This window comes from Marmota marmota, unplaced genomic scaffold (genome assembly GCF_001458135.2).
Source record: "Marmota marmota marmota unplaced genomic scaffold, marMar, whole genome shotgun sequence".
Taxonomy (NCBI): Eukaryota; Metazoa; Chordata; class Mammalia; order Rodentia; family Sciuridae; genus Marmota; species Marmota marmota.
In genome coordinates, this window is record NW_026000222.1 from 5,373,212 (window position 1) to 5,397,448 (window position 24,237).

At 41.2% G+C, this 24,237-nt stretch overlaps 2 protein-coding genes across 2 annotated transcripts in view; one reads left to right on the forward strand and one right to left on the reverse strand.

Annotated features, from left to right (window-relative positions):
• The first annotated feature begins 33 nt into the window (after positions 1–33).
• Mphosph6 (M-phase phosphoprotein 6) lies at positions 34–10,821 on the forward strand. The gene is made up of 5 exons (XM_015496017.2): positions 34–171; positions 2,827–2,939; positions 7,214–7,304; positions 9,373–9,470; positions 10,118–10,821. The coding sequence occupies exons 1-5, from the start codon at positions 121–123 to the stop codon at positions 10,248–10,250; spliced, it is 486 nt and encodes a 161-aa protein (XP_015351503.1). The 5' UTR covers positions 34–120; the 3' UTR covers positions 10,251–10,821.
• Positions 10,822–16,743: 5,922 nt separating this feature from the next.
• The window catches only part of Hsd17b2 (hydroxysteroid 17-beta dehydrogenase 2), a 96,999-nt gene continuing 89,505 nt past the window's right edge, over positions 16,744–24,237 (reverse strand). The window contains exon 6 of the mRNA XM_048792351.1: positions 16,744–18,185. Within this exon, the coding sequence (XP_048648308.1) occupies positions 18,157–18,185 (29 nt within the window). The 3' untranslated portion in view covers positions 16,744–18,156. The remainder of the gene's footprint in view (positions 18,186–24,237) is intronic.

Sequence of the window (24,237 nt, forward strand, 5' to 3'; positions counted from 1 at the left end):
AGACGCACAGGAGAGGCCGCGGGCTGGGCAGGGCGACGCGCGCTGCGTGTGACGTCACCAGACACGCCGCGGCACGCACGCGCAGAGGGCTGGTGGGCGAGGCTGGCGGCTGGAGCCAGCATGGCGGCCGAGCGCAAGACCAAGTTGTCCAAGAACCTGCTGCGCATGAAGGTGCGCGGGTGCTGGAAGGGTCTGGGGGGCGACAGGGCCCCGACCTCTCAACCAGGCCCAGGACGAGGCGGCGGGCGTGCAGGGGACAGCAGGCGGGCCTCCGGCGGGCGGAGCTCATTCGTTCCCCGCGACCCGGCCGGTGCGGGCGCTTGCTAACGCGTGTGCGGGCTGCCAGGCTCCGGGCGGAGGGAGCGGGAGGGTCCCCGGCTCCGGGAAGGCGAGTTCAAGGCCTGAGTTCAAGGGAGAGAAGGGAAACAAGAAGGTTTCCAAGAACCAAAGTGACCACTGTGTCTGGAAGGCAGGCCGTGGTCACGGCGTGCAGGGAGCTTCGGGCGGGATGGAGGGTTGGTTTGGGGTTTTGTTTCCCTTTAATTTATGAGCAGTAGAAGCTGTTGAGCACAGGGAGCAGTCTCTTGAGCTGTGTTGCTCTTCAGGATCACTTTAACTGCCCTGTGGAGAATATGTTGGTGGAAGAAAGGCCCCGACAAGGCACAAAATTGTGGCAGTGGAGTGGAAGTGAATTGTGACCCAACTTAAAACAAAATTGATTTTTTTTAAGATTTGAAATTCATTCATTTTAACCCTATACTTTCAAAGTGGAACAACAATCCAGATAAAGCATGGTAGGTAAAATAAACACAGGAATGAAGACAAAATTAAAACTTAGATAATACAGATAGCAAATATTGATAATCTTTACCATATGCCAGGCCCTGTTCTAAGTGCTTTCCATATAATATTATCATGTGATTCACATAGTTACCCTTTGAGGAGGCTATGGTCATTATGCCTCTTTACAGCTGAGGCAAATGAGAGGAAGTGATATGCCTGAAGTTACACGGCTAGTAAGGACTGGAACTCAGTTTTATCTGTCTCCAGAGTTCTGCCTGGCACTTGCTAGTGATAGTCCTTGACTTACAGTGAGATTATGCCCTGATATACTCATCATAAATCAACAGAGGATAAAAGTGCATGACACACCTAACCCATTGAACACCATAACTTAACCACATAGTACACTGTAGAGTTCCAGTTGTTTACCTTCCACTTGGTGTGGCTAAATGGGAACTGTAGCTCACTGCTGCTCTTTAGTATCACCAGAGAGCATCATACTGCATATGGATAGCCCAAGAAAATATCAAAATTTGAAGTACTATTTCTACTCAGTGTGTGTCACTTTGCCTCCATCATAAAGTCAAAAATTCGTTAAGTTGAACAGTTTTAAGATGGGGAACATCTGTACTTATACAGATTGTTAGATATCATATTTAGAGAGTGATGGAATTTCCAAGAAAAGAAAGTAAAGTGTAATTAAAGATTAAAGAGAAAATGTTACATGGGCAAGATTTGAATGGAGTTAAGTTTGGATGTAACTAGGGATTAGTAGGGTGAGGAAGGGAGGGGACAAACTGTAGCATGACTTATATGGTTTGTAAAGTACTTTTGTGCATATCAGCAAAATTTGAGTCTTTACTTAACAGAATTTTCTTATGGTTTAATGGTTTATGATCTCATTGGTTTTGAGAAGTGGAATAGACTGACCAAGCAAGCACTGAAAAGATTTTAGCAGTAGCATTTGCTCTTGGAATAAGCCAAATAAAGATGTGCTTGGTGATTAGGGATTGGACCGAAGATCTGACTCTGGAGTTAACAAGGAAGAAATTGTCTTAAAACCATCTGCCACCACCCAAGTGAATGGGGAAGTTTGAATTGGATGTTGGAAGCAAAGGAGAGATGAGAATATTAATCAGGTTCTCCATTTGAGTTAGCAGCTTCCATCATTAACAAGAAAGAACTTAGCCAGCAGGATCCCAGGTGACACTGCCTACAGAAAAAGCAGAGTATATGCTGTGAGAAGTCATGGGGCATTATAGCCAGTGTTGCTGTTCACTCGGAGCTGAGTGTAGGCAAATATGATATCACTGAGCATTTAGTCCAACTCACTTGTTTTCTGGGCTCTTAATGTCCACTGACTTTAGCTGTTGGACAGAGGGTGATCCTGGTAGGAAGTACAAAGAAAACGATGTGGATAGAAGGTTTGCCGGTATGATGGATTGCTTATAGAAAAAGGTGCTTGTTTTTGTTTTTAATTCCTTTGGACTCTTAGGATGGGCTTTGGTGAACTTATTCTTTAAAGGTTCAGATAGTAAATATTTTAGGCTCATGGTCCAGGTAGTCTTTTGGGTACCTACTCAACTCTGCCATTGCCACTTAGAACTAAATGAGCATTACTTTGTTCCAATAAAACTTTATTTATACTAGCAGACATCCAAAAACTTTATTTATGATAGCAAATATCCAGCCCGAAGACTGTACTTTTCCAAAGCCTACTGTGGGTTCTCAGTTGTGAAGGAGGCTAAATCGCTAACTTTGGAATGTATTCTGAGATGCTGTAGAGTCAGGAGACTAAACTGATGCCCAAAAAGTGGAGGTACTAGATTCACAGCCACGGGGTGTTCCATTTTGCCATGTGTACCAAACATAGGTATAAATGAGTATTTGTGTACCAAGAACGTGAGTGTTGAGATGAAGCAACACTCAACATGCATTAGGAATGAGTCTGTAAATGTAAGACTGGTCTGGGTTCATTACATTAGAAGGCCTGTTTGTTTGTAAAGACACACAAGAGTGTTGACACTGATTTTGTTTTGACAGTTCATGCAAAGGGGACTGGACTCGGAAACCAAGAAACAACTAGAGGAAGAAGAAAAGAAGATCATCAGTGAGGAGCACTGGTACTTGGATTTGCCAGAGCTTAAAGAGAAAGAGTAGGTTTATTAGAATTTATATTGATGATGTTTGGGACAGTCAGAAGAAAATCCCTGTAGATTTGACAGGGATTATTTTATGTCCAGTGACGTAAACTATAAAGTTATTTTATGTTCAGTTTCGTGGGTTAGCCTTGCAAATAATTTCCTAAAAACTTAAACCTATAAAAGTTCTACCTGGATTTATATATTTTTACTGGCTTCCTGGCTATCATTTATAAAACACTGTCTTTTTTTTTTTTTTTTCATTGAATAAAGGAATCTAGTGCATACATCTCTGATAATAACAGGGGACTTTTTATTGGAAGTTATAGTATGCTCTGTATCACAGTAAGTTCCAAAATTAGGTGTGTACTTCAGGCCATCCAGTTTTATTTCAGTAACAGAGTTAATTTATTAGACTTAGGCTCTTTCAGGTCAGGAGCTTTGTCTTTCTTTTTTTTAATTGTTACTACTTTAAAGACCATTCATCTAGCACACATTCACTGAATCTAGAGTGTGTTCCAGGTACTTGGCTCAGCACCTTACATCATAGCAAACATAAGAGCTGCCCATTTCCATTCTGTCCGTCTTGCAGCTTAACAGTAGTTTGCCCAGAGCCACTCAGTAGTCCAGTGCTGGAACTGCAAAAGCACACAAAGATAGTGACCCTCAACTTCCAAGCTTGACTGGTGCCTAAGAAGTGATTTTGATTGAAGGAGTGATGGATTCATCTCATTTACTGATCTAGATCCTTCTGGAAGCCCCTTATCATTGTTCCCTAATAATTCTCTTGCCTTGGCAAGCTCTGCATGTGTGATTTTACTTAACCCAACTGAAGATGCTGTGTACATTTTCAAATACATATGTGCTCCTTTCTTCCCCTGATAGTTTTTTTGATTTACCATGTTATATTCCTTCTTCATTTTCTGATCTTTTCTGGGCCTTTTTGAGAGTTTAGATGCCTTTCTGTAAAGACAGAACATCTGCCCCACCAGGAGAAAGAGACTTTTTTTTCTCCATTTGCCTCTCAGAGGGAGCAAGGTATTGGTGAGAAGGGAACAAGTGCTGCAGGAGATAGTGTTGATGGGGGAGAGGATCAGTCCTCATGAGGATCCATAATCTGGATTTGTGCTTTGCCTTATGAACTTACTCAGGTCTTCCAGATGTTTACTGAAGGGTGGGACAGGGCTTTTTTTGTTTTGGGTTTTTTTGGGTTTTTTTGGGCGGGGGATGGGGGACACTTAATCAGAGGTTGAACTCAGGCAATTGACCACTGAGCCACATCCCCAGCCTTATTTTTGTATTTTATTTAGAGACAGGGTCTCACTGAGTTGCTGAGCACCTCACTTTTGCTGAGGCTGGCTTTGAACTCGTGATCCTCATGCCTCAGCCTCCCGAGCTGCTGGGATTGTAGGCGTGCACCACTGTACTCAGATAGGGTGAGACAGTTTTGATCTTGTTTTCAATATTCTTTTTTTGTTTTCCCCCCTCTACACAGAAAATGACATTTAGATTACTTTCCTTAGAAGGTAATGAATAACTTTTTGCCCTCACTCAGGAAAAGATGGCACTGTCTAGTTGTACACTGGCAGATTGGGTGATTCAAGGAGCATAAACTGGTACTCTTCCAGTTTCCATTCATAATTCAGGTTCCCTAATTGCTTCTTTGTGTACTCATTTTTTCATGTAAATTCTTGAGGATATTTATAATCACTGTTCTAAGGTTCTTTTCTACTAATTCCATCATCTTTCTTTTGATTTTTGTTTTTTTTGTGTGTGTGTGAGGGTTGCATTTTCCTGCTTCCTTACATGTCTACTCATTTTCCATGTGTGCGTTGCATTATGTGTGTTAACTTCACTAACTACATAGATTTTGTTGTCTCCCTTGATAGAGTGTTGAATTTTGTTCCATTAGGCAGTTAATTTACACTGATCAGCTTATTGTTTTTGTTAGAGTTGGTCGGATAGATTCTGCTTTAAGGTTTAATTAGCCCTACTCCTAAGGTAGGGCCTTTCTGCTCAATATCACAGGGAGTAGGCTTGACCTCTGCTCTCTGGCTAGACAGAAGTCAAACATGACACGTTTCTGTGCAAGCCCTAATATCTATTCAACATATAGTTGCAGGATGAGTTTTCTTTTCCAGATATGGTAGGGTAGAAGACATCAATGTTCTTGTCTCTGGAACCTGTGTTACCTTAGGTGGCAAAATTGACTTTGCAGCTATGGTTAACTTAAGGATCGTTAAATGAGAGATTGCCTGGGTTATCCTGAGTGGAAACTAAATACAATTATGTTTTCTTATGTATCAATTCATTTAATTACAATAATCAAGTGCCTGAGGTTGGGTAACTTGAAAAATATAGAGATTTGTTTAGCTTATAGTTCTGCAGATTCAAGGACATGACTGGGCTGTGGGGGGGGGGTGCCTCATACTGAGTGGTGTATGGGGAAGGAAGGGCTACCATCTTGAGATAGGAAGCCAGAGAGTCAGGTGCAGGCTCAGATTTTTATAACAGTTTGTCATCATGAGAATTACTCCAGGAGCCAGCTTTCCCTTCCAAGGGCAACCCCTCCAATGACTTAAGGACCTCCCTCCAGGCTGCACATCTTAAAGGCTTCAGGCGTCCTCACATGTCCTCACTGGGGACTGAACTTCTAATACTTGAATCCCTGGGGGGACAAATCATTACATCTTGTAAGAGGAAGGCCAAGGGCGATCTGACACACACAGCAGGCATTGTGACCATGTATGAAAAGTTGGAGTCATGTAGTACCAATCCAGGAAGTGCTGCCTGCTACCAGAAGCCGAAGAGGCAATGGGCAAATTCTCCACTAAAGTCACTGTCCTGTTGGCACCTTGATTAGGCACTTGTGACCTCCAGAATGGTAAAAGCCTAAATTTCTAATGATTGAAGCCACCAATTTTCTGGTAATTTGCTACAGCAGCCACAGAAAACCAAGTCATCAGATAACTATTCTCCCAGAAGGCATCTGTGAGAGCTCTTCTCCTGATGTTGTGGCTTCACCTGGCACAGCTTAGTGTTCAGCTAGAGATTGAAGGGACCCCACAGCAGGTCCTGGATTTCCTGTGTGTCTCTGGCCCATGTAGCCTAGCCACCTCTGTCATTCCAAACTCCAGCTTGTCTTCACATCAGCAGGGCTGTGCTGTTTGTCTCTCACTTCCTCCTCCACAATCTGGATATTGCGTCAGGGCAGAAAGCCCTACATGGCGGGGCTCACTCCATTGGGTTTTCTTCTTGGTCAGCCAGTGCTCTGACGTAGTCAGAAAATATTTGTTCCACATTTTGCCCTATTTTTTAATTGGCTCTGGGTGGCCAGGAATGGAAAACCTGCTAATTTTCTTCTGCTGTCTGATGGCAATGTTTTCTTTATTGTCTGGGGCCATGAGAGCAGAGGCTTTTTCATTCCTGGCTGTTCCCAGCCTCTGGAAGAGAGTCTGCCTTGTCCGATCTCTGGATGTTTGCTGAGTGAGTCTGCTGAAGAGTAGAAGCCACACACGGAGGTGTTTGCTTTCCTGGCCTGTTGAGGGTCATAGCCAGCTGAGAAGCTTACCTTGAGTTCAGGGTCATGAACTGGCGGTTCTGAGGAGAAATGGTTTTGGAGACACTGCAGTCAGTCCTGTTTCAGGGGAACTGCGGCTGCCACGCTGCCTCTGGTGCCAGTGTTGGCTCCTAGCCCAGCATTGTTCTTCCTGGGCTAATTGTGGAGAATGATTTTGGTTTCAGTTCCACACCTCATCACCCTTATTTCTGCCAGTTTCTACTTTTGCTCATCCAGCTTTCCCAAGGTCTTATGGGAACTCCAGGGCCAGTCTTCCAGGTAGTTAGCTAAACACTTCAGCCAGTACACTCTGTGAAAGCTGCCCAGGCTCCTCCTGCATATTTATTTGTTTGATTTATGTATTTTTTTTTCCCCTGGATGTTTAGTAAGAATTGGGGGGTGAAGATAGACATCAAAGAAATTTTGCTACAACTTTGGAAAAGTCAAGTTTACTAATGCTTTTGGTCTGTACCTCATGCAGGTACTTGTGCATAGTGTTCAGAAGAGTTGTGCCTCCCTCCAGCCTGTAGCTCTCATCTCCCAGGGCCTTCCTTTGCTGACTGAATTAATCAGATTTTATTTCCAGCCCTGGGTTAGAAATCTTACACTGTGTTTTTACTTGATCCTACTGAGAACCATCAGATTGATTTTTCCTTCAGTCTTGATTTTTACTTGCTTTGCTTTGTTATGAGTAGTCTTGCCATTGATACAGGTTTATTTTCCCATTTAGGAGTGTCATAATAGAGGAGCAGAGCTTCTTGTTATGTGAAGATCTTCTGTATGGAAGAATGTCATTCAGAGGATTTAATCCTGAAGTTGAGGTATTAAATATAATTGCTTCAAATTTAAATTTTTTCCAATTGAATTTTTTCTGCCAATTGTTGAGCTTAGGTTTCTCCCTACCAGGTATCATTTCTCCTTATTATATAGAAAATAACAAGTCTTGAAATACTGCTGTAGCTATTTAAAGAAATTGCAGGCGTTGCAGTCTAGTTTTATGGAAGAATTGAGTAGATAATTTAATACAGCAGCACACGGTCCCTGATGGTGCCACTGTGCTAGAATTTCAACTGGAGTCTTTTACTGGAGTGTCAAGATTTTATTCAAATGATGCTATTATGAAAAGTTATTTTCTGGCATCTGTAAATGTATCTTTTCTAATGGATAATATTACTTTAAAATTGTATAATTTGACTTTTTAATGGGCAGATTTTAATCAAAGCTTGTAAATAGACTTTTAAGTGAATACTTTGGAAAGTTTGTTCAAAAGATGAATATTCACCTTGTAGCTGAGCTGTTTGTTTGAATTTCCTGCCTCAGGTTTGCAGAGAAGCAGACCTTTATTTAACACCTTTATAGGACTTTGGCACTTATGTTGGTCCCACCTCATACTTGATCATCCGGATGCACATTGCCAATATAAATTTTCAGTTCTGTAAATATCACTTGAAGCCAAGGCTTCTTGCCCTTGCTTTATTGATCTTTGGGGCCAGATCATTCTCTGGTGATGGCTGTCCTGAGCATTATAGGGTGATCAGCAGCATCTTGGAACAGTTTTGTACCCACTGAATGCCACTAGTGCACACAACTGCCCCCTTCAGCCCAGTCATGACAACCAGAAGTGTCTGCAGACATTGCCATACATTTTGTCCTAGTGGGCAGAATTGTCCCCAGGTGAGGACTGCTTCTCTAGGACACCTTTAGAGAGCCACAGCTGACTGAGCCTGCTGCAGGGTTATATTAAGGGTAGCAGGTTGGGGAGGGAGTATGGGATGATTAAGGTGTTACGTTTACTTTACACAAAGCCAACACTAACTGTTTGGTTTTAATATATACTTTCTTTGCTTTGGCCTGATTTGAGCTTTAGATGGAAAGAAAAGGGGGACTATGAAGCAGAAAGAAAAAAAAAACAAAGGGAGACTGAGTGTAGGATGTCTAAAAAGCGGGGTTTGGGTGGCACACACCCCCAAGGTATGCCTGATGCAGGGGAATGTGAGGGTGCCTGAAAACAGGGCTGGTTGCTGGTTCTGTGATCCTAGACACCCTCTCTTGGGAAAGGCTGTCACCTATTTTCTTATTGGTCCTTTGAGTGTTAGAGAAACCAGTTGAGCTTGTTTTCTCATCTGCCAGCCTTTCTCATCCTCTGGCCATTCCCCCACCAACTGTAACTGTGGTAGTGTACTTTATTCTCAGGTGTGTGTGTGTGTGTGTGTGTGTGTGTGTGTTGCTAGAGAGAGAACCTAGGGCCTTGTGCATGTGAGGCAAGCACTTTACCAACTGAGCTATATCCCCAGCCCCTCTTTAATTTTATTTTTTAGTCTGTTAGAGAATAGCTCTTACGAAGAGGTTAATGAGGGAGGAAAGGCCATGGCTCAGAGACACTGCGTGCCATGCCTCTTCCACCCCGAAGCTCAGAATGAGCTTGGCTGCAGATTCTGTGCATCATGTGGGGCCAGGCTTCCACTTCTGTCCTGCACTGCCTGCCCTCCCGCCCACCACTGAGACATGCAATCCAGATTACTAGTGACTATCCTCCTCTACTAATACATCTTCCACTGGGCTCTAAGATGGGAAGTTCAAAGGAAATCTGAAGTCTATTTTTTTCTTTCGCCCTTTCACTATATTGTGGTATCATATGCCCATCTTAAATATGAGGCAAAAGAAAAGACACCTTGAATTCCTTGGCACTAAATACAGTGTGGTGGGGCTTTTCTTACTTGTCTGTGATTCAGAGCTCATCGAGTGTTACAGGGAATCCCTTATAAATTCTGACATGTCCTCTGGATTCTTTGACTTTAGTTTCTCCACCTTCAAATACGTTTGATGCCATATCCTTTTACAAAGCCTTGTCTAGCTAGCCGTCATGGTCAACATTGGTGTATTTTTCAGAAATTGATGCTTCAGATGAATGCTAAGAACAAAGCAGAAGATGAAGATGAAGATGAGATAGTAGAGCTTGATGTGTCAGATGAGGAAATGGCTAGAAGGTAACTGTTACCTGGGAACAGCTTTACAAGCTGGGCCTTGTGTCATTGGCACCCTGTGTGCACTTCTCTTACCCTACAGTCTGCTGAAGCTTTAAAAAAAAAAAAACCCTAGAGCTGGGCACATTGGCGCGCACCTGTAATCCCAGCAGCTCGGGAGATTGAGGCAGGAGGATTGCAAGTTTTAAGCCAGCCTTAGCAAATTAGCAAGACCTAAGCAACTTAGTAAGACCTTGTCTCAAAATATAAAATAAAATATAAAGGGCTGGGAATATGGCTCAGTGAGTAAGTTCCTCTGGGTTCAATCCCCAAAGAAAAATGAAAAAACAAAGCCCCCAGCAGGAAGACTTACAGTCTGCCTCCTCTCAACAGCCTCAGATGCCTTCACCTATGGCAAGCTAACAATTGAAGTATCCTTTCCAGTGCTTCTTCCATGTATTCAAAAATGTTTACTTAGAGTAATGCAAAGCAAAACCAGGAAGTAATTTGGTCATTCTTTAAAAAGTTCATAAATTTTTAGATCAAACTGTTTCTTTTAATCATAGCTTCTACTTCTCCTATTATTTTTGTTGCCTTTGGTTTGATATTCTTGACAAGATTTGATTCCTACTTTATTTGAAATTAAATTGTGCTATATGTCATTTTAACAGATATGAGACCTTGGTGGGGACAATTGGAAAAAAGTTTGCCAAGAAAAGAGACCATGCCAATTACGAAGAAGATGAAAATGGAGACATAAAACCAGTTAAAGCAAAGAAGATGTTCTTAAAGCCCCAAGATTAAAAATGATGCCTTAAAATATGTCTCGGGGTGGCCATGAGAACAGCAGACTTTGGAGCCCATCCCAGTGGCATCTTTCAGCTATTAATACTTGATATTTATTTGTAAAGAGATGTGTAATTTTAGAAATAGACTGTGTTTGAAACAGATGTGTAATGGATGTTATACATCCTTTTCCGAATCAGGTTCATCAGAAGCGGAAGTTGAGCCTGAATCTTACAGATGTTCATAGGCACAGCATTGCTTCCTAAAGATTTTACCTCAGTTCTTTTTATATAGCTCTCCAGTGACTGACCTTGAATGGACTCCTATAGATTAATGCCAGTGTTTAAATTGCCTTTAAGATTATATTTTACTTTAAATTATTAGTCATATAATCATGTCCAGCCGATTCATACATTCATTTTGGAGTCAAATGTCATAGGAATTTATTATATGTACATTCATCAAGAGCAAACATGCCTCTCCAACCTGAAGTATTTGCATGCTACCAGGTCTATCACTTTATGGTATTGTTTTTTGTTTAAGGCATTTAATTTTTTAAAATGTTCTGTAATAAATATCTGTTTCCACATGCTTTTTCTGTTTTCTTGGACTTCCAAATAATTTTAGTCTAGATAATGTAACTTATCTAAATAGTAATTTTTAATATCCACCATTATTTTAGAATATATTGATGTATTCAGTTGAACCATAAGAAGTTGCCTTATATGGGTCAAAAACAGTATTCTACTCTCTTATAGTACAGGCCTATAGAACTTACCACTCACCACCAGACCATCTCAGCCTGAACCTATTCTAAGTACCAGGTGTAGAAGCATATGGAATTAAGTGGATCTGTCTGGAGATAGGTACTGAGAGTTTTTTTAAATTACTGATATCATTTAATGTTTTTTCGCAACAAATAAGCAAGATACAGATCTCTCTCCCTGAATCTCCCATAGATTTTGGTGGTTCTGTGATCTCAGTTCTCTGGTAAATTATGACAAGTGAATTTGAAGAATCATGCTTTGTGTGTGTGTGTGTGTGTGAAGGTGGGAACAGTGTGCTGCCAGTGTGCTCCATCCTAGAGCAGTGGTTGGAAGTCCCTCCCCATGCCCTGCCCGCACCACGGTCTACTGAATGTCTTGGGCACACTCTCCACCTTCACAGCGTTACTTCTAATGATGAGCCCATGCATGGCAACAGGTGATGCCTGGTTTACCAAGTCCTCTGTCACCAGGAGTAGCGGGTACACAGGGATGGTGGAAGGGTGCTGAAAACATTGGTAGTACTGGCTAGGGTATAGCACCCCATCTGACAAAATGGAATTTATGCTTTGAATTGGGGACCACTTACATGGGCTTGTGCCCAAGGGTCACACTAGGGTGTATTTAGCACTTCAATGTCCAGTAACAGAATTTTAATGGAAATAACAATAACCTCAAAGAAGAGTGTGACCTTTAGACCATTACATTTTAGGACACCCACCACATAGGAACCCTGAAAAGATGAGGGAGGTGAAACAGAATGTGTGGGTGTGAATAAGTTTACTAACTGCTGCCTGGGACCAACAGTTACAGAAACAAGTTACTGCCTCAGTTGCACACTGTGTGTGTGCTGATTTCCTCTCTTCCCCTTTATATAAGCTTGGATTCAATTTGCTGTTTAGTCTGTGACTACGCTTTAACTAACTGAAGAGATGAGTGTGACTCCCAGAAACTGATCTACTGGACATTCTTGTCTCATTTGGGAGAAAAGGTGAAGATCTCTTTTATAAAAGGATGTTTGCGATTTATTAAATAAAAATAAAGAGATGCTTCTCTTGCTGCAGGAAGATTAATTATGTTAAGCATTTTGTGTGCAGAGGCTGAATGGCCCACCATGGGCTCTAGCAGATAGTAAGCGATTGCTTCTCAGGTTCCAACTCACCCTCGATGCTGTCATCTTAGCTATCTGTGGGGTACTGGTTCCAGGGCTTCTGGTGGGTTCCAGAATCCAAGGATACTTGAGTCCTTGGCATAAAATGGTATAGTATTTGCATAGGACTTGCACATCCTCTCATGTGCTTTAAGTCATCCTTAGGTTACTTACAATACCAAATACAATTAAATGTTAAGTGACTAATAGTTACGCTGTATCATTTCTATGTGTTGTCCACATGTTCAGTACAGTAGCAAATATTTTTCCTGAATATGTTTGATCCACAGTTGTTTGAATTCATAGATGCAGAACCCACAAATAAAAGCAGACTGTACTCAGCATCTGGGATCTTCCAGTGGAGGCCCAGAAGGAGGTGGTAAAGCTAGAGGAAGAGGGAGGACTTGGTCCATCCTGTCTGCTTCCTTTTTCCTTCCTCCTCCTTCAACATGCTCAAAACTCCTTCACCCTGCAGAGGCCTGTGTGCTGGTGACAGTAATCAACACCAGTTTACAGTGTTACCAAGTCTGTGTCACCAGGAGCATCGGTGTTCCCAGCACTTGCTGGAGCAGCCCGTAGCTCCATCCAGGACCAGCACTGGCACCAACCAACCCCCAGTGTTCCCTCCTCACACATCTGTCGTTGCTGAGTCACAGGCTCCAGCTCAACTCCAAGGCACTGGTACTGATGAGCAAGGCACTGATGAGCAGCAGCTCATCAGACATCTGAATGGCAGCTGTCAGTCCCCCTCCAACTTCTACACTCAACAATTCCACCTCTCCCTTTGGGTGGCAGCTTCCTGCAGGACACCTTAGTGCCTCATTATCCATTCTTTGTATTGATTTCCTCTGTTAAAATAAGAACAGTGTTCCTCAATATGTATCCAAAAGAATCAAAGTCAGTATAATATAGCTTTGCACACATGGCCAAGCTTGTCCAACCAAATTTTGGAGCCAGCTAGGTGTCCATCAGCAGAGGAATGGATGAAGAAAATGTAGTTATGTACGCACAATGGAGTTTTATTCAGTTATGAAGAACAAAATTATGTCATTTGCAGGGAAATGGATGGAACTGGAGAGTATTTTGTTAAACAGATTAAGCCAGACTTAGAAAGTCAAGGGTCATATGTGGAAGCCAAAGAGGCTAACATAAGAGTGTGGGGGAGATCTCATGAAAATAGAAGGGATACCAGTAGGGTAAAGGAAGAGGATTGGGGGAAGGGAGGAGGGAAGGGGAGAGGAGGATATAAAGTTTATCAAATTATGTGCATGTACAAATATGCCATGGTGAAACCCACTGTTCTGCATAATTCTTATGCACCAACTATTTTTTTAAAAGGGTGTTGAAGGAGTTAAGGCAAAATACGGTAAGCCATAAAGATTATTTTGGGAGCCATGTCCTTTTCATGTCAAGGCTGGATAATAGCCTTGACCACCAGGGAGTGGTAATTCGGGCTGCAATGAACATGAACTGTCAAACCCTGAAGGAGCACTTACCTCCCACTAGCTTCTACATTCCCCGCATGTCTCCTAGTGGCATACCTGGCACTTAGGATCCTGGCACTTCCGATCCTAGTCCAGATCTTTACTGCCCTTCATTCCTGCATGCATTGATTGTTCTTTGCCTAAAAAGCATGTAAGCATCATGATCTGGCCATTCCTTCAGACTTCATTTTCTTGTGAAGATCTGACATACATGCAAAATGAAAACTCTTACACTCTTGTAATCAGCCTTTGCAATAAATTCCAGTCATGGAACCCTACACAAGAACTACAAGAATTAGGGGATCTTTCTTTCCCTACAGTGTTTGGGATTTTTTTTTTCCCCCTCCTGATTTGGTCTCAACCAATATACATTCATCCTAAAGTAATATTTTCATATCATGGGTTTGGTGGACTTAAAATGCTTATTTCTCTAGTTCACATTCAAGTTCCTTACTATGAAAGTAAAAATGTCCATTCAACTTCAACTTCCTGTTGATCAGACTGCCCAATCGTTCATTCTGTCTCCTTAGTTGTTAAGCTACTGTCCTCTAGAGGAGAGACTATTTCTTACTCTTTGTTGTTTGCCCCAGGGCCTAACAAGGAATATGTTAAATCATCCCAACTGCTATTCATTCATTTATTCATTCAATAAAGAAACATTTATTGAATAAATAAATGAATGAATAGCAGTTGGGATGATTTGGAAGCCAATTAGCACACAAAGCCTATTTACATGACCATGCTGTGCAAACAAATGGAGACCAACCAAATGAGAAAAGCAAAGGCTATTTATTCTGAGCTTGCTGTAGGAAAGGAGCAAGCACCTCCACTTGCATTTGGTCAGAACCTCAAAAGCAGGCTGAGGAGCAAGAACAGTCAGGTGTGCCCTGGTTGGAGGCTGTTGGCCTGAGGAAGGCACAGGCTGGTGATTAGGAATGGGGACACCCTATTTGATTGATTAGAGATTCATATTTGGCTGTCTCTAAGTTGGTCCTAAATGGAAAGCAGGGGCAAAGATTAGGAAAACTGTCAGTTAAATCCTGGCCAAAGGCTTGTAGCACTTGTTTAGCTTCTAAGATTGCCACAGAGATAGCCACCTGGCTTCCTGCAGGTCTGACTTATGAGCAGAGTGGCTGCCTACGTTGTAGATGAGGGCTTGCTTTCTTAGGCAAGTTGCTTGCAGGTTGTGGGTCAAAACTCCATTTGTACCTATGGTTTGTTCTTTATCCATTTGTAACCTCAGTCTCTCAATGCTCAGGTTTATTTCTATTCACAGTATAAAATACAATCATTTGATCATATCTTTATGGAAATCTGCACCCAACTTCATAGGAAGATGCCATTAGTGGATCAGAGATGCTTTCAGTTCCAGGAGGTGTCTGTTCTAGAGGCAGGTAGGTGATTGACACCACAGAGACAAGGCCATCAAATCGAGTGACTAAAACCCTTTGCCATCACAGATCTGGAGAAGAACACTGTATACTGTGAGGAACAAGTGCATGGAGTACTACATACATAGCACACATTAAGGGCGTCTGAGTAGCAGGCCACTCCCCTCGTGCTAGGAGCGTGAGTGGCAGGCCACTTACCCCGAAGCCACAGCCCTGGGTGTGAGGCCAGGTGTTGCAGTCCCTGCGTTTGCTCCATGGCCCATTTCTTGAGTGGTCACTGCAAGGACAGTTAGCAGAAATTGCATTGGTGGCTGCCTGTAATCTGCTTAGCTCCCGCCTGAGTATATATACATGGTAACTACGCAATAAAATCAGACCTGCTTCCTGCTTGGTCTCCGGAGGTCTTGATTAGTGACTCCGCAGCCACACTCTCCTCTACCCTGTTCCGTGGACCTCCTCGCTGGACTAGAGACAGTCCACGCAGCATACCACAGGCTAATGGATACAAAATTCAGTTTTGCAGCTAATCATGCTTCACTCACACTTCACAAACACCTTTGTGGATTAACCCTCCCATAGTGGAATATTTGGAGAGGGAGAGAAGATGTAGTCATAATGGCACTATCAAGAAAATTCCCCGGAGAACTTGTGCCATGAGCCATGGGTTGCATGTGGGTCACCGAGCATGGAAGCCTCATGGATAGGGACATCTGGTGTCTGGGAATGGCCAGTGGACATTTCCTCTGGTCAATGCCCAGGGACAATGTGAATCTCTTCCCGCTCTGCCAGGACCCACACAGCAACAGCACCCATCAATGAGATGGGTGTGACCTGCCAAGAAGTCAATCAACCCGCTGACAGACTCTTTCAGAATCATATTGTTCTATCATTTATTTTTAAAAACTTCCTTTTTATAAATTGACTTTTTACAGATAGTTTTAGTTAAATTCACCCTAACATTCAGTTTCAGACACAAATTGATTATTTTTACAAATAGGATATTCTCAATATTAGTGATTCCAAAAGAAATATTATGTGTGTGAATCTTTGGTAACAAAAAAAAATTTGAAAAAGCTATTATTTAACAAGGTCTCAACTGGCACATGACTGCTTGTCATCACGTCCTTATGCAGGTTGTTTCCTGTGAAATATCATCGTATTTGAAAGAAGGGATTGTGGCCCCACTCTGGTTCCAATCCCAAGTTCTTCAGGCTGTGCTTTGCAAAAAGTCGATGTTAAACCGATAATAGTAAATTGAATGCAAAACGTTTCCTATTTACCCAACCTCAATAAGTGTTTTCAGAGACTCTCTTCTATGAATTCATTAAATAAACATTGGACTCCTCAAAGGCTTTGCATACTTCACTGTTTTCCAAGGTAATGCTCTATCTAAAAGTGTCAATTCACAAACTCAAAATCTTCAGTTGTTCAAGGCTCAGGAGTAATAGAGTAGAATGTCAGTGTTTTTCCCAGGAGACCAGTGATCAGAATCAGGACATTCTTAGTCTGGGACATACTGTTCCCTTCTGACTGAATCCTATATTCGACTCCTCTGTGAGACAGAGATGCAAGGCCTCTGAGACTGGTTATTCCCAGAAACTACCTTCAGAGTTTGCCTTATCTGATGAGGTCAGGCTGGGGAAATGCCCAGGCAGAAACATAAAAGTGACAAATGGCATCTTTTGGATGCTTGTGGGAAAACGCAAGAGAGGAAGAGGAATAGCAGAAGAAACTGTTTTATTTTATATCAAAATTTAAAGAAAATCTGAGAGTAGCCTTTCTAGGAAGCAAAGGTCCTCAAAATAAGAAAATGCAAAGATGAAATCTAGAATATCATCAGAAAAAATTTGGTCCTGAGTGAGCCCTTAAGACAGTTTTCTGAGAGATCAGAAAAATGTAAGGGTGTGCCTCTCGGCTGCTCCTTGCTGTATTAGAGTCCAACCATCTTAAGGCATTGTTGCTAAGTGTTGGGTAAATTCGCTACTTGGCAAGAAGTAACTGCAACACTAACTCCCAAATGTTTGCCATCTTAGGGGAATGATCGTGGGCTCATGTCTCCCTACCTACTTCATTTGCATTTCTCTGACTGCTAGTAGGTTTGAGAAGCTTTTTGTGAATCCCCATTCTGTGAGGTGGGTGACAAGGTTTGGAGGAAAGAAAACATTTCTCCAAATTAGCCAGGATAAATCAGCAATTTGAGATATACTACAGTGCAGATGTTAAAAGAAAGAATTTCCAAAGGGAAAATATCCCACAACACCAGGTTACTGGAGGGCTCACCCTTGGACTAGATAGTGGTAACACTGTAGATGAATTGAGAACAATTACTCAATAGACGATGGCCACCATGCCCTTGATTCTGAGGAAGCTGGCTTCTGGATTTTTGGAAATTATAATCCAAAATGGCCAAATGTACAGGTGTGAGGTTGCTCTTGTCATCTCCAGTGAAAGTGGCAGAAGCAGCTAAGCACCTCCAGCAGGAATCCGACAGGAAACCAGTAGATCAGAATTCTCACTAAAAGCAGGTGAGGTTGCAGTCTTTCAGCCTCATATGAGGCTGGCACTTGAAGTGTTAGGGCTGGGGACACGAAGGCTTGAGAACGCCCTCCAGCACCTATGGGTTGGCAGCCCGTCATTTTCAAACCAGGAATTGGATATTTTCAATGTTTAAACCTGGAGTGATAGAGGAAAACTAAGAAGTCTCCCTGAGCTTCCATTTCATAGATAAAGAGATTAAATAAACCAAGAGGGCCACAAAATAAATGCCAGCAATTTCAGCCATGGAAAGAAGTAATAATTATGAAGCTAAGAAAAGCTCTCCCTGAATATGAATTATGCATGTTGGAAGCTTATTGGTTTTAATACTCAAAGTGTTGGAATTAGTACTGTCTTCTTCCAAAAATTCTAATTTGGATTAAATCAACTCAGTATAAAAATTTGAATATACACTAACTCACTCTTCATTTCTTTGATGAAGAATAAATATTTTCATTGCTAAAAAAAAAAAAAAAAAAAAGGAGGAGGAAGAATCTTTCTTAGTGAATTTTCTGGAGAAAGGAGGCCAAGGGAGAGACTGGCTTCAAGTTGAAGGTTTTAGCAATGTCAGGAGCCCTGTAAAATGTTAGGGCCAAGTCTTCACCTTAAGTCTCTTCTCTTTTGTGGATCTGCCAAACAAATAAAATAATTGTTGCTGTTTTTAGTCAGTGTGGAGTTACAATTTACAATTATACATTATATATATTTTATATATATATATATATATATATATATATANTGTCTCTTATACACATAGTGTGTATAAGAGACAGATATATATGTATATATATAATTATATATTACAATAAGATGCACCTTTCTTCCTCCTCCTTCCCCTCCTCCTCCTTCTCCTTCTTCTTCTTATGCTCTTCCTCTTCCCCCTCCTCCTCCCCCTCTTCTTTTCCCTCCTCCTCCTCCTGATACTCTTTCTTCTCCTTCTTCTTCCAGCAGGGATCTCACTGTGTTGTTTCGTGAATTGGCAGACTCAAGTGATTCTCCTGCCCCAATCTCCCAAGTAGCTAGTATCTGGGAACACAGGCATGTATCACTATACCTGGCTCAAGAAGGACCTATTTTCAGTCTGTTGGACCCTATTTAAATACCTGATACAAAGATCATAAGAAATGGCTTTTTCCAAAGTTGTGGAAGAGCACTTGGCCTGGACACAACCCAATGGGAGTGCTTGAAACTTAACTTCTCAGAAGAGCCCCCAGCTAATGGCTGAACACAGCTGGTGTCAAAATGCCCATCACTACTCAAAGGAGAGTTTTGCACTATTTTGTAGAATTTCCAGGGCCCAGGCTGCAAGTTCCCTTAGTACTGACCTGACTCATAAGGCAGCTTATTGGCTGCTTTCCCTTCTGACTCCAAGTTTGTCCTGCACCTCCAAAATAAACTGCTGGCACTTGAACCCTCATCTGAGGGTCTGCTTTTGAAGGCCTGCAAATTAAGGGAGAAACTGATCCAGACATTTGAGCAATTGTTATTGATAATTAAAGGCTAGGCAGACAGATATAGACCAATAGATGAAAGCATGGATGGATGGGTGGGTGGGTAGATACAGAATGAATGAATGGATGGATGAAGATTGGATGGATAGATAGGTGGATGGGTGGATGGGTGGATGTATGTATGGATGGATGGATGGGTAATGGATATATGAACGATTTTTAATGGTTTTATTTGTCAATGGACCTTTATTTATATGCAGTACTGAGAATCGAACAGGTGCCTCACATACAAGGCAAGCCCTCTGCCCCTGAGCCACAACCCCAGCCCCATGAATGATTATTGAATGGACGAATGGATGATTAGCTGGGTTATGAATGGATGGATGAAGATTTGATAGGTGGCTAGGTGGATGGTGGATAGATAGTGCATAAGTGGTTATTATTGAATGGATGGATGGTGGATGGTACATGAAATTTAAAAAAGAGTAATTGTAAAGAAGAAGCCTTGCAGACATTTTTATCTGGCAATTTCATATTGATTAAATTCACATTTTGTTACTTGCATGTTTAAATATTGGTTTTGGTGGGCACGGTAGCATGTACCTATAATCCCAGTGGGTTGGGAGGCTGAGGCAGGAAGATTTCAAGTTCAAGGCCAGCCTGAGCAAACTAGCAAGAACCTAAGCAACTCATTGAGATCCTATCTCAAAATAAAACATAAAAAGGGTTGTGGATGTGGCTCATTGATTAAGCACCCTGAGTTAAATCTCAAAATAAATAAGTATAAATAAAAATAAAAATTACTTTTAATTTCTTTCAAAGATTTTTGTTGTAGAAAATTTCAACCCTATAAATAGCAGACAGATTAGTGTTTTTCTTGAATAATTCAGCCTTATAAATTTCAATCCTATAAAAAGGTAGACAGATTAGTTTCATAAATTTCCATATACCCATTCTCTTTTTTAATATTTATTTTTTAGTTACAGTCAGACACAATACCTTTATTTTATTTATTTTTTTAATTTGGTGCTGAGGATTGAACCCAGGGCCTTGCACATGCTAGGTGAGTGCTCTACAGCTGAGCCAGGACTCCAGCCCTCCATATACCCATTCTCTAGATCAAAAATTATCTACTCATAGCCATCTTGTTTCCCATTGTCACTCTGTGTACCCACCCTTCTCTATATTATTCTGAATCAAATCCCAGAAGTCAGAAAATTCAATCTCAAAATGTCATAGTGTGTATATATATATATATATATACATATATATACATATATATATATACACATACATATATATAAAAGATAAGGGTTTTTAAAAGAGCAATCAGTATAATTATCACATCTAAAGTAATTAATAATTCCTTCGTGTCACACAATATCCCATTATAATTTTCTTATTATTTAATAATGCTTTATTTATTTTTTTATTATTATTGTTAGTTGTTCAAAACATTACAAAGCTCTTGACATATCATATTTCATACATTTGATTCAAGTGGATTATGAACTCCCATTTTTACCCCGTATACAGATTGCAGAATCACATCGGTTACACATCCACGTTTTTACATACTGCCATACTAGTGTCTGTTGTATTCTGCTGCCTTTCCTATCCTCTACTATCCCCCCTCCCCTCCCCTCCCATCTTCTCTCTCTACCCCATCTACTGTAATTCATTTCTCTCTCTTGTTTTTTTTTCCTTTCCTTTCCCCTCACTTCCTCTTATATGTAATTTTGTATAACAATGAGGGTGTCCTTCCAATTCCATGCAATTTCCCTTCTCTCTCCCTTTCCCTCNTGTAGTTTTCATTGTATAAATCTTTCACCTCTTTTGTTAGGTTGATTCTCAAGTATTTTATTTTTTTTGAGGATATTGTGAATGGGGTGGTTGTCCTCATTTCCATTTCAGAAGATTTGTCACTGATGTACAGGAATGCCTTTGATTTATGTGTGTTGATTTTATATCCTGCCACTTTGCTGAATTCATTTATTAGCTCAAGTAGTTTCTTTGTAGAACTTTTTGGGTCTGCTAGGTATAGGATCATTTCATCCGCAAATAGTGATAATTTAAGTTCTTCTTTTCCTATCTTTATGCCTTTAATTTCTTTCGTCTGTCTAATTGCTCTGGCCAGTATTTCAAGAACTATATTGAATAGAAGTGGTGAGAGAGGGCATCCCTGCCTTGTTCCAATAATGCTTTATTTTTTAAGTTTAAATCATAATTCCAAATAAAGTCTCTATATTGTGGCTGTAAATATTTCTTTTAGGACTCTTTTAATCTATAGGCTCCTGCTTCATCCCTTTTTCTTGCAATGCATTTCTTGAATAATTACCTGTTGTATTTTAATTTAACCAAAAGTTGGCCAAATCTAATGCAAAATATATTTTTGCCTCCTATGAGTCATGCAATTTATAACCCCGGGGTTAAGCAAGCACCTTAACATGGTTTCTTATAGTCTGCAGGCTAATGTTGGAGACTTTATTTAGATTGTGGAAAGCATTCTCAGAATGTAAATGCTTGGAAGCTGTGGAAACAGACATAAGTATGTGAAAGTAACACCAAGGGTTCTAAGAAGCTGGACAAAAAAAGAGAGAGAGAAAGACAGCAGTAAATGCCAAGTTAGGGAAGTCTATCAGGTCACTTCTCTGCTTAAAATGTGTCTGTGGGTTTCCATTACACCATGAACTCACAATTCCTTGCTGGCCCTGTGTGACAGGGCCTGCCCTTGAAATCACATCCACAAGCTCCCCGCTTCCTCCCAAGGCCACAGTCACAGGCCTTCTCTCCAAGCCCCTGCTGCACCAGGACAGCACCCAGGCTGTTTTCTCTGACTCAAACCACCCCTGCTCATGGTGGAGGCCCAAACACATGCCGAATAGCACTCACGTTTAAAAACCACAGCGCCTAATCAGAAAGCAACAGACAAAATGTTCCAGGGGCCACTGGGAACTTAGCCCCAGTAGAAAGCAGAAATCAAAATGCATGGCCCTTGTGAAGATCTGGACAAGTTAAATTCTTCAGGAACCAGACCTTAGAAATGGAACAGCTCCTGATTTGGGGTCATTTGGGTATACAATTCTGGGCTGAAATTTGCTTTTAAAAATAGAGACAAACAAGAATTCCTCTTCACAGTCCCTCCCTGAAAGAAGTGTTAGAGAGTGGACTTGATAAAATAGAGTGTGTAAGACTAGAAACATTAGTAAGGACATAAAATGGCAAATATTGGTTCAAAAATCTAAATACACATTGATTGCAAATTGTGTAATTACTTGGAAAATGTAATTATTCACTACTTGTAAGTAGTTTAATGACCTGGTTTTTAAATAATTCTAGGAAACAAGTTGCATGGAGAATGGGAGGGGAACATTTTGAGGAAAACCAAATTGCGCCAGGGTCTGCATATTATTTACCAGGAGACTAAAAAAGTAAACTTATGTAGGTATTATTTTAAATATGTATACATTATGTGTACATGGTATATTTTTGAGAAAACACCAAAGGAGTTGAAATAAAATATGTTAAGTTAAAAATAAGAAGTCAAAGAAAGCTCATCCAATAAAAGATAGAAATAGATCTGTGGTCCAAGTCTGTCGGACCACTTCCCTAGCATGCACACAGCCCCAGGCTCCATCCCCAACACACAGAGAGAAAAATAAATAAGCAAAAAGCATATGGCCTTGGCATAGGGTAGAAATAGAAGAGTCCAGAGACAGACCCACATCTACATAGTCAGTGATTTCTTTACAAAGACATCACAGCAATTTCACAGGGACAAGGCTTGCCAGCAAATGGTACAGGAGCAAAGGGACATCCTTATGGGAGAAAGTGACCCTTGACCCCTATTCCCACCTGGGCATGCGATGCACATATGTGAATATTTTTCAAAACTCATGGAGCCATATGCTTAAGGTTAAATAATTACTCAATTTTTAAATCTTTTTTAGAAATGGTTATATCTGATTCCTCTCATTCTTTGTTCTCAGCCTAAATGATATTTCCTCAGAAGAAGGCCCCGTACCCTGTTCAGGGAAGTAAGATTTTAGACCTCAGCTCTTTACCCATTTAACTTAGAGATCCAACCCAAAATATTCATTGAAGATATAGATCTTATAACATTGCTATCACACAAGCACAGAGACTTTTGAAAGTCTCCAATTCCATAGATTTCTATGGTCAAAGATTCTCTCCTTTATCAACTTTTTATTGAACTACAGTGCAAAACTGAAAATTATGCAAACCATACTCTGAGACCCAATAAATTTTCAAACAGCAAACACACCTAGTAACCAACATCTATATTAGGGACAGAACATGACCCGCCTTCCAGAGGCCCCCTGGAGCCTGCTTTCAGTCTTGAGGCACACCCCCCACCAAAGTAACCACTGTGCCAGCTTCCAAGAGCATGCATCAGGCTTGGACTATTTTCCAAGCTTAAATAAATGGAATTATACATAATTTCATTTTTGGCATCTAACTTCTTTCATTCAAAATTCCATTTGTGAGCTTCAGCAGTGTTCTGCATTGTGTGGATATAGCTGACTCCTTTGCATTGCTGCAGAGTATTCCATTGTATGAATACAGCACTGTTTATTCATTCTGCTGTGGACTGACATTTCTGTTGTTTCCAGGTTGGGATTATCTCAAGCAGGACTGCTGTGAACACTTTCCAATGTCTTCAGGCACCCGTAAGTGTGCACTTTTGTTGAGCATATGCCTAAAAAAAAACTAATGGCTTATAAAATATGGGTATTTTCGGCTTTAGCAGATCCTCCCAGTAGTTTTTCAAAGTGGTTGTTATAAACTCAATTGTATTCCCCCCAAATCCATGTGTTAAAGTCCTCAGCCCTAGGACCTCTGAGTGGGATTGTATTTGGAGACAGTGTCTTTAAAGTTAGTAGGGTCATTAGGGTGGGCTCTCATCCAATATGTCTTTTTAAGAAGAGGAAATGTGGACGCAGACACAGGGAGGACCACATGAGGAGACAGCCATCTAAAAGCCAAGGAGAGGGGAGTCAGAAGAAGTCAATCCTGCTGACACCTTGACGTGGGCTTCCAGCATCCAAAAGGGTGAGGAAATAAATGTCTATTGTTTATCCCACCGGCCTGTGGTGCTTGTAGGTGCTTGACAGCCTGGATGACTAATGCGGTGATTGTGTCAAATTGTCCCATCAATGACGCACGGCCATTCAGGATGCTGCACGCTCTCACCAACGTGGAATCACCT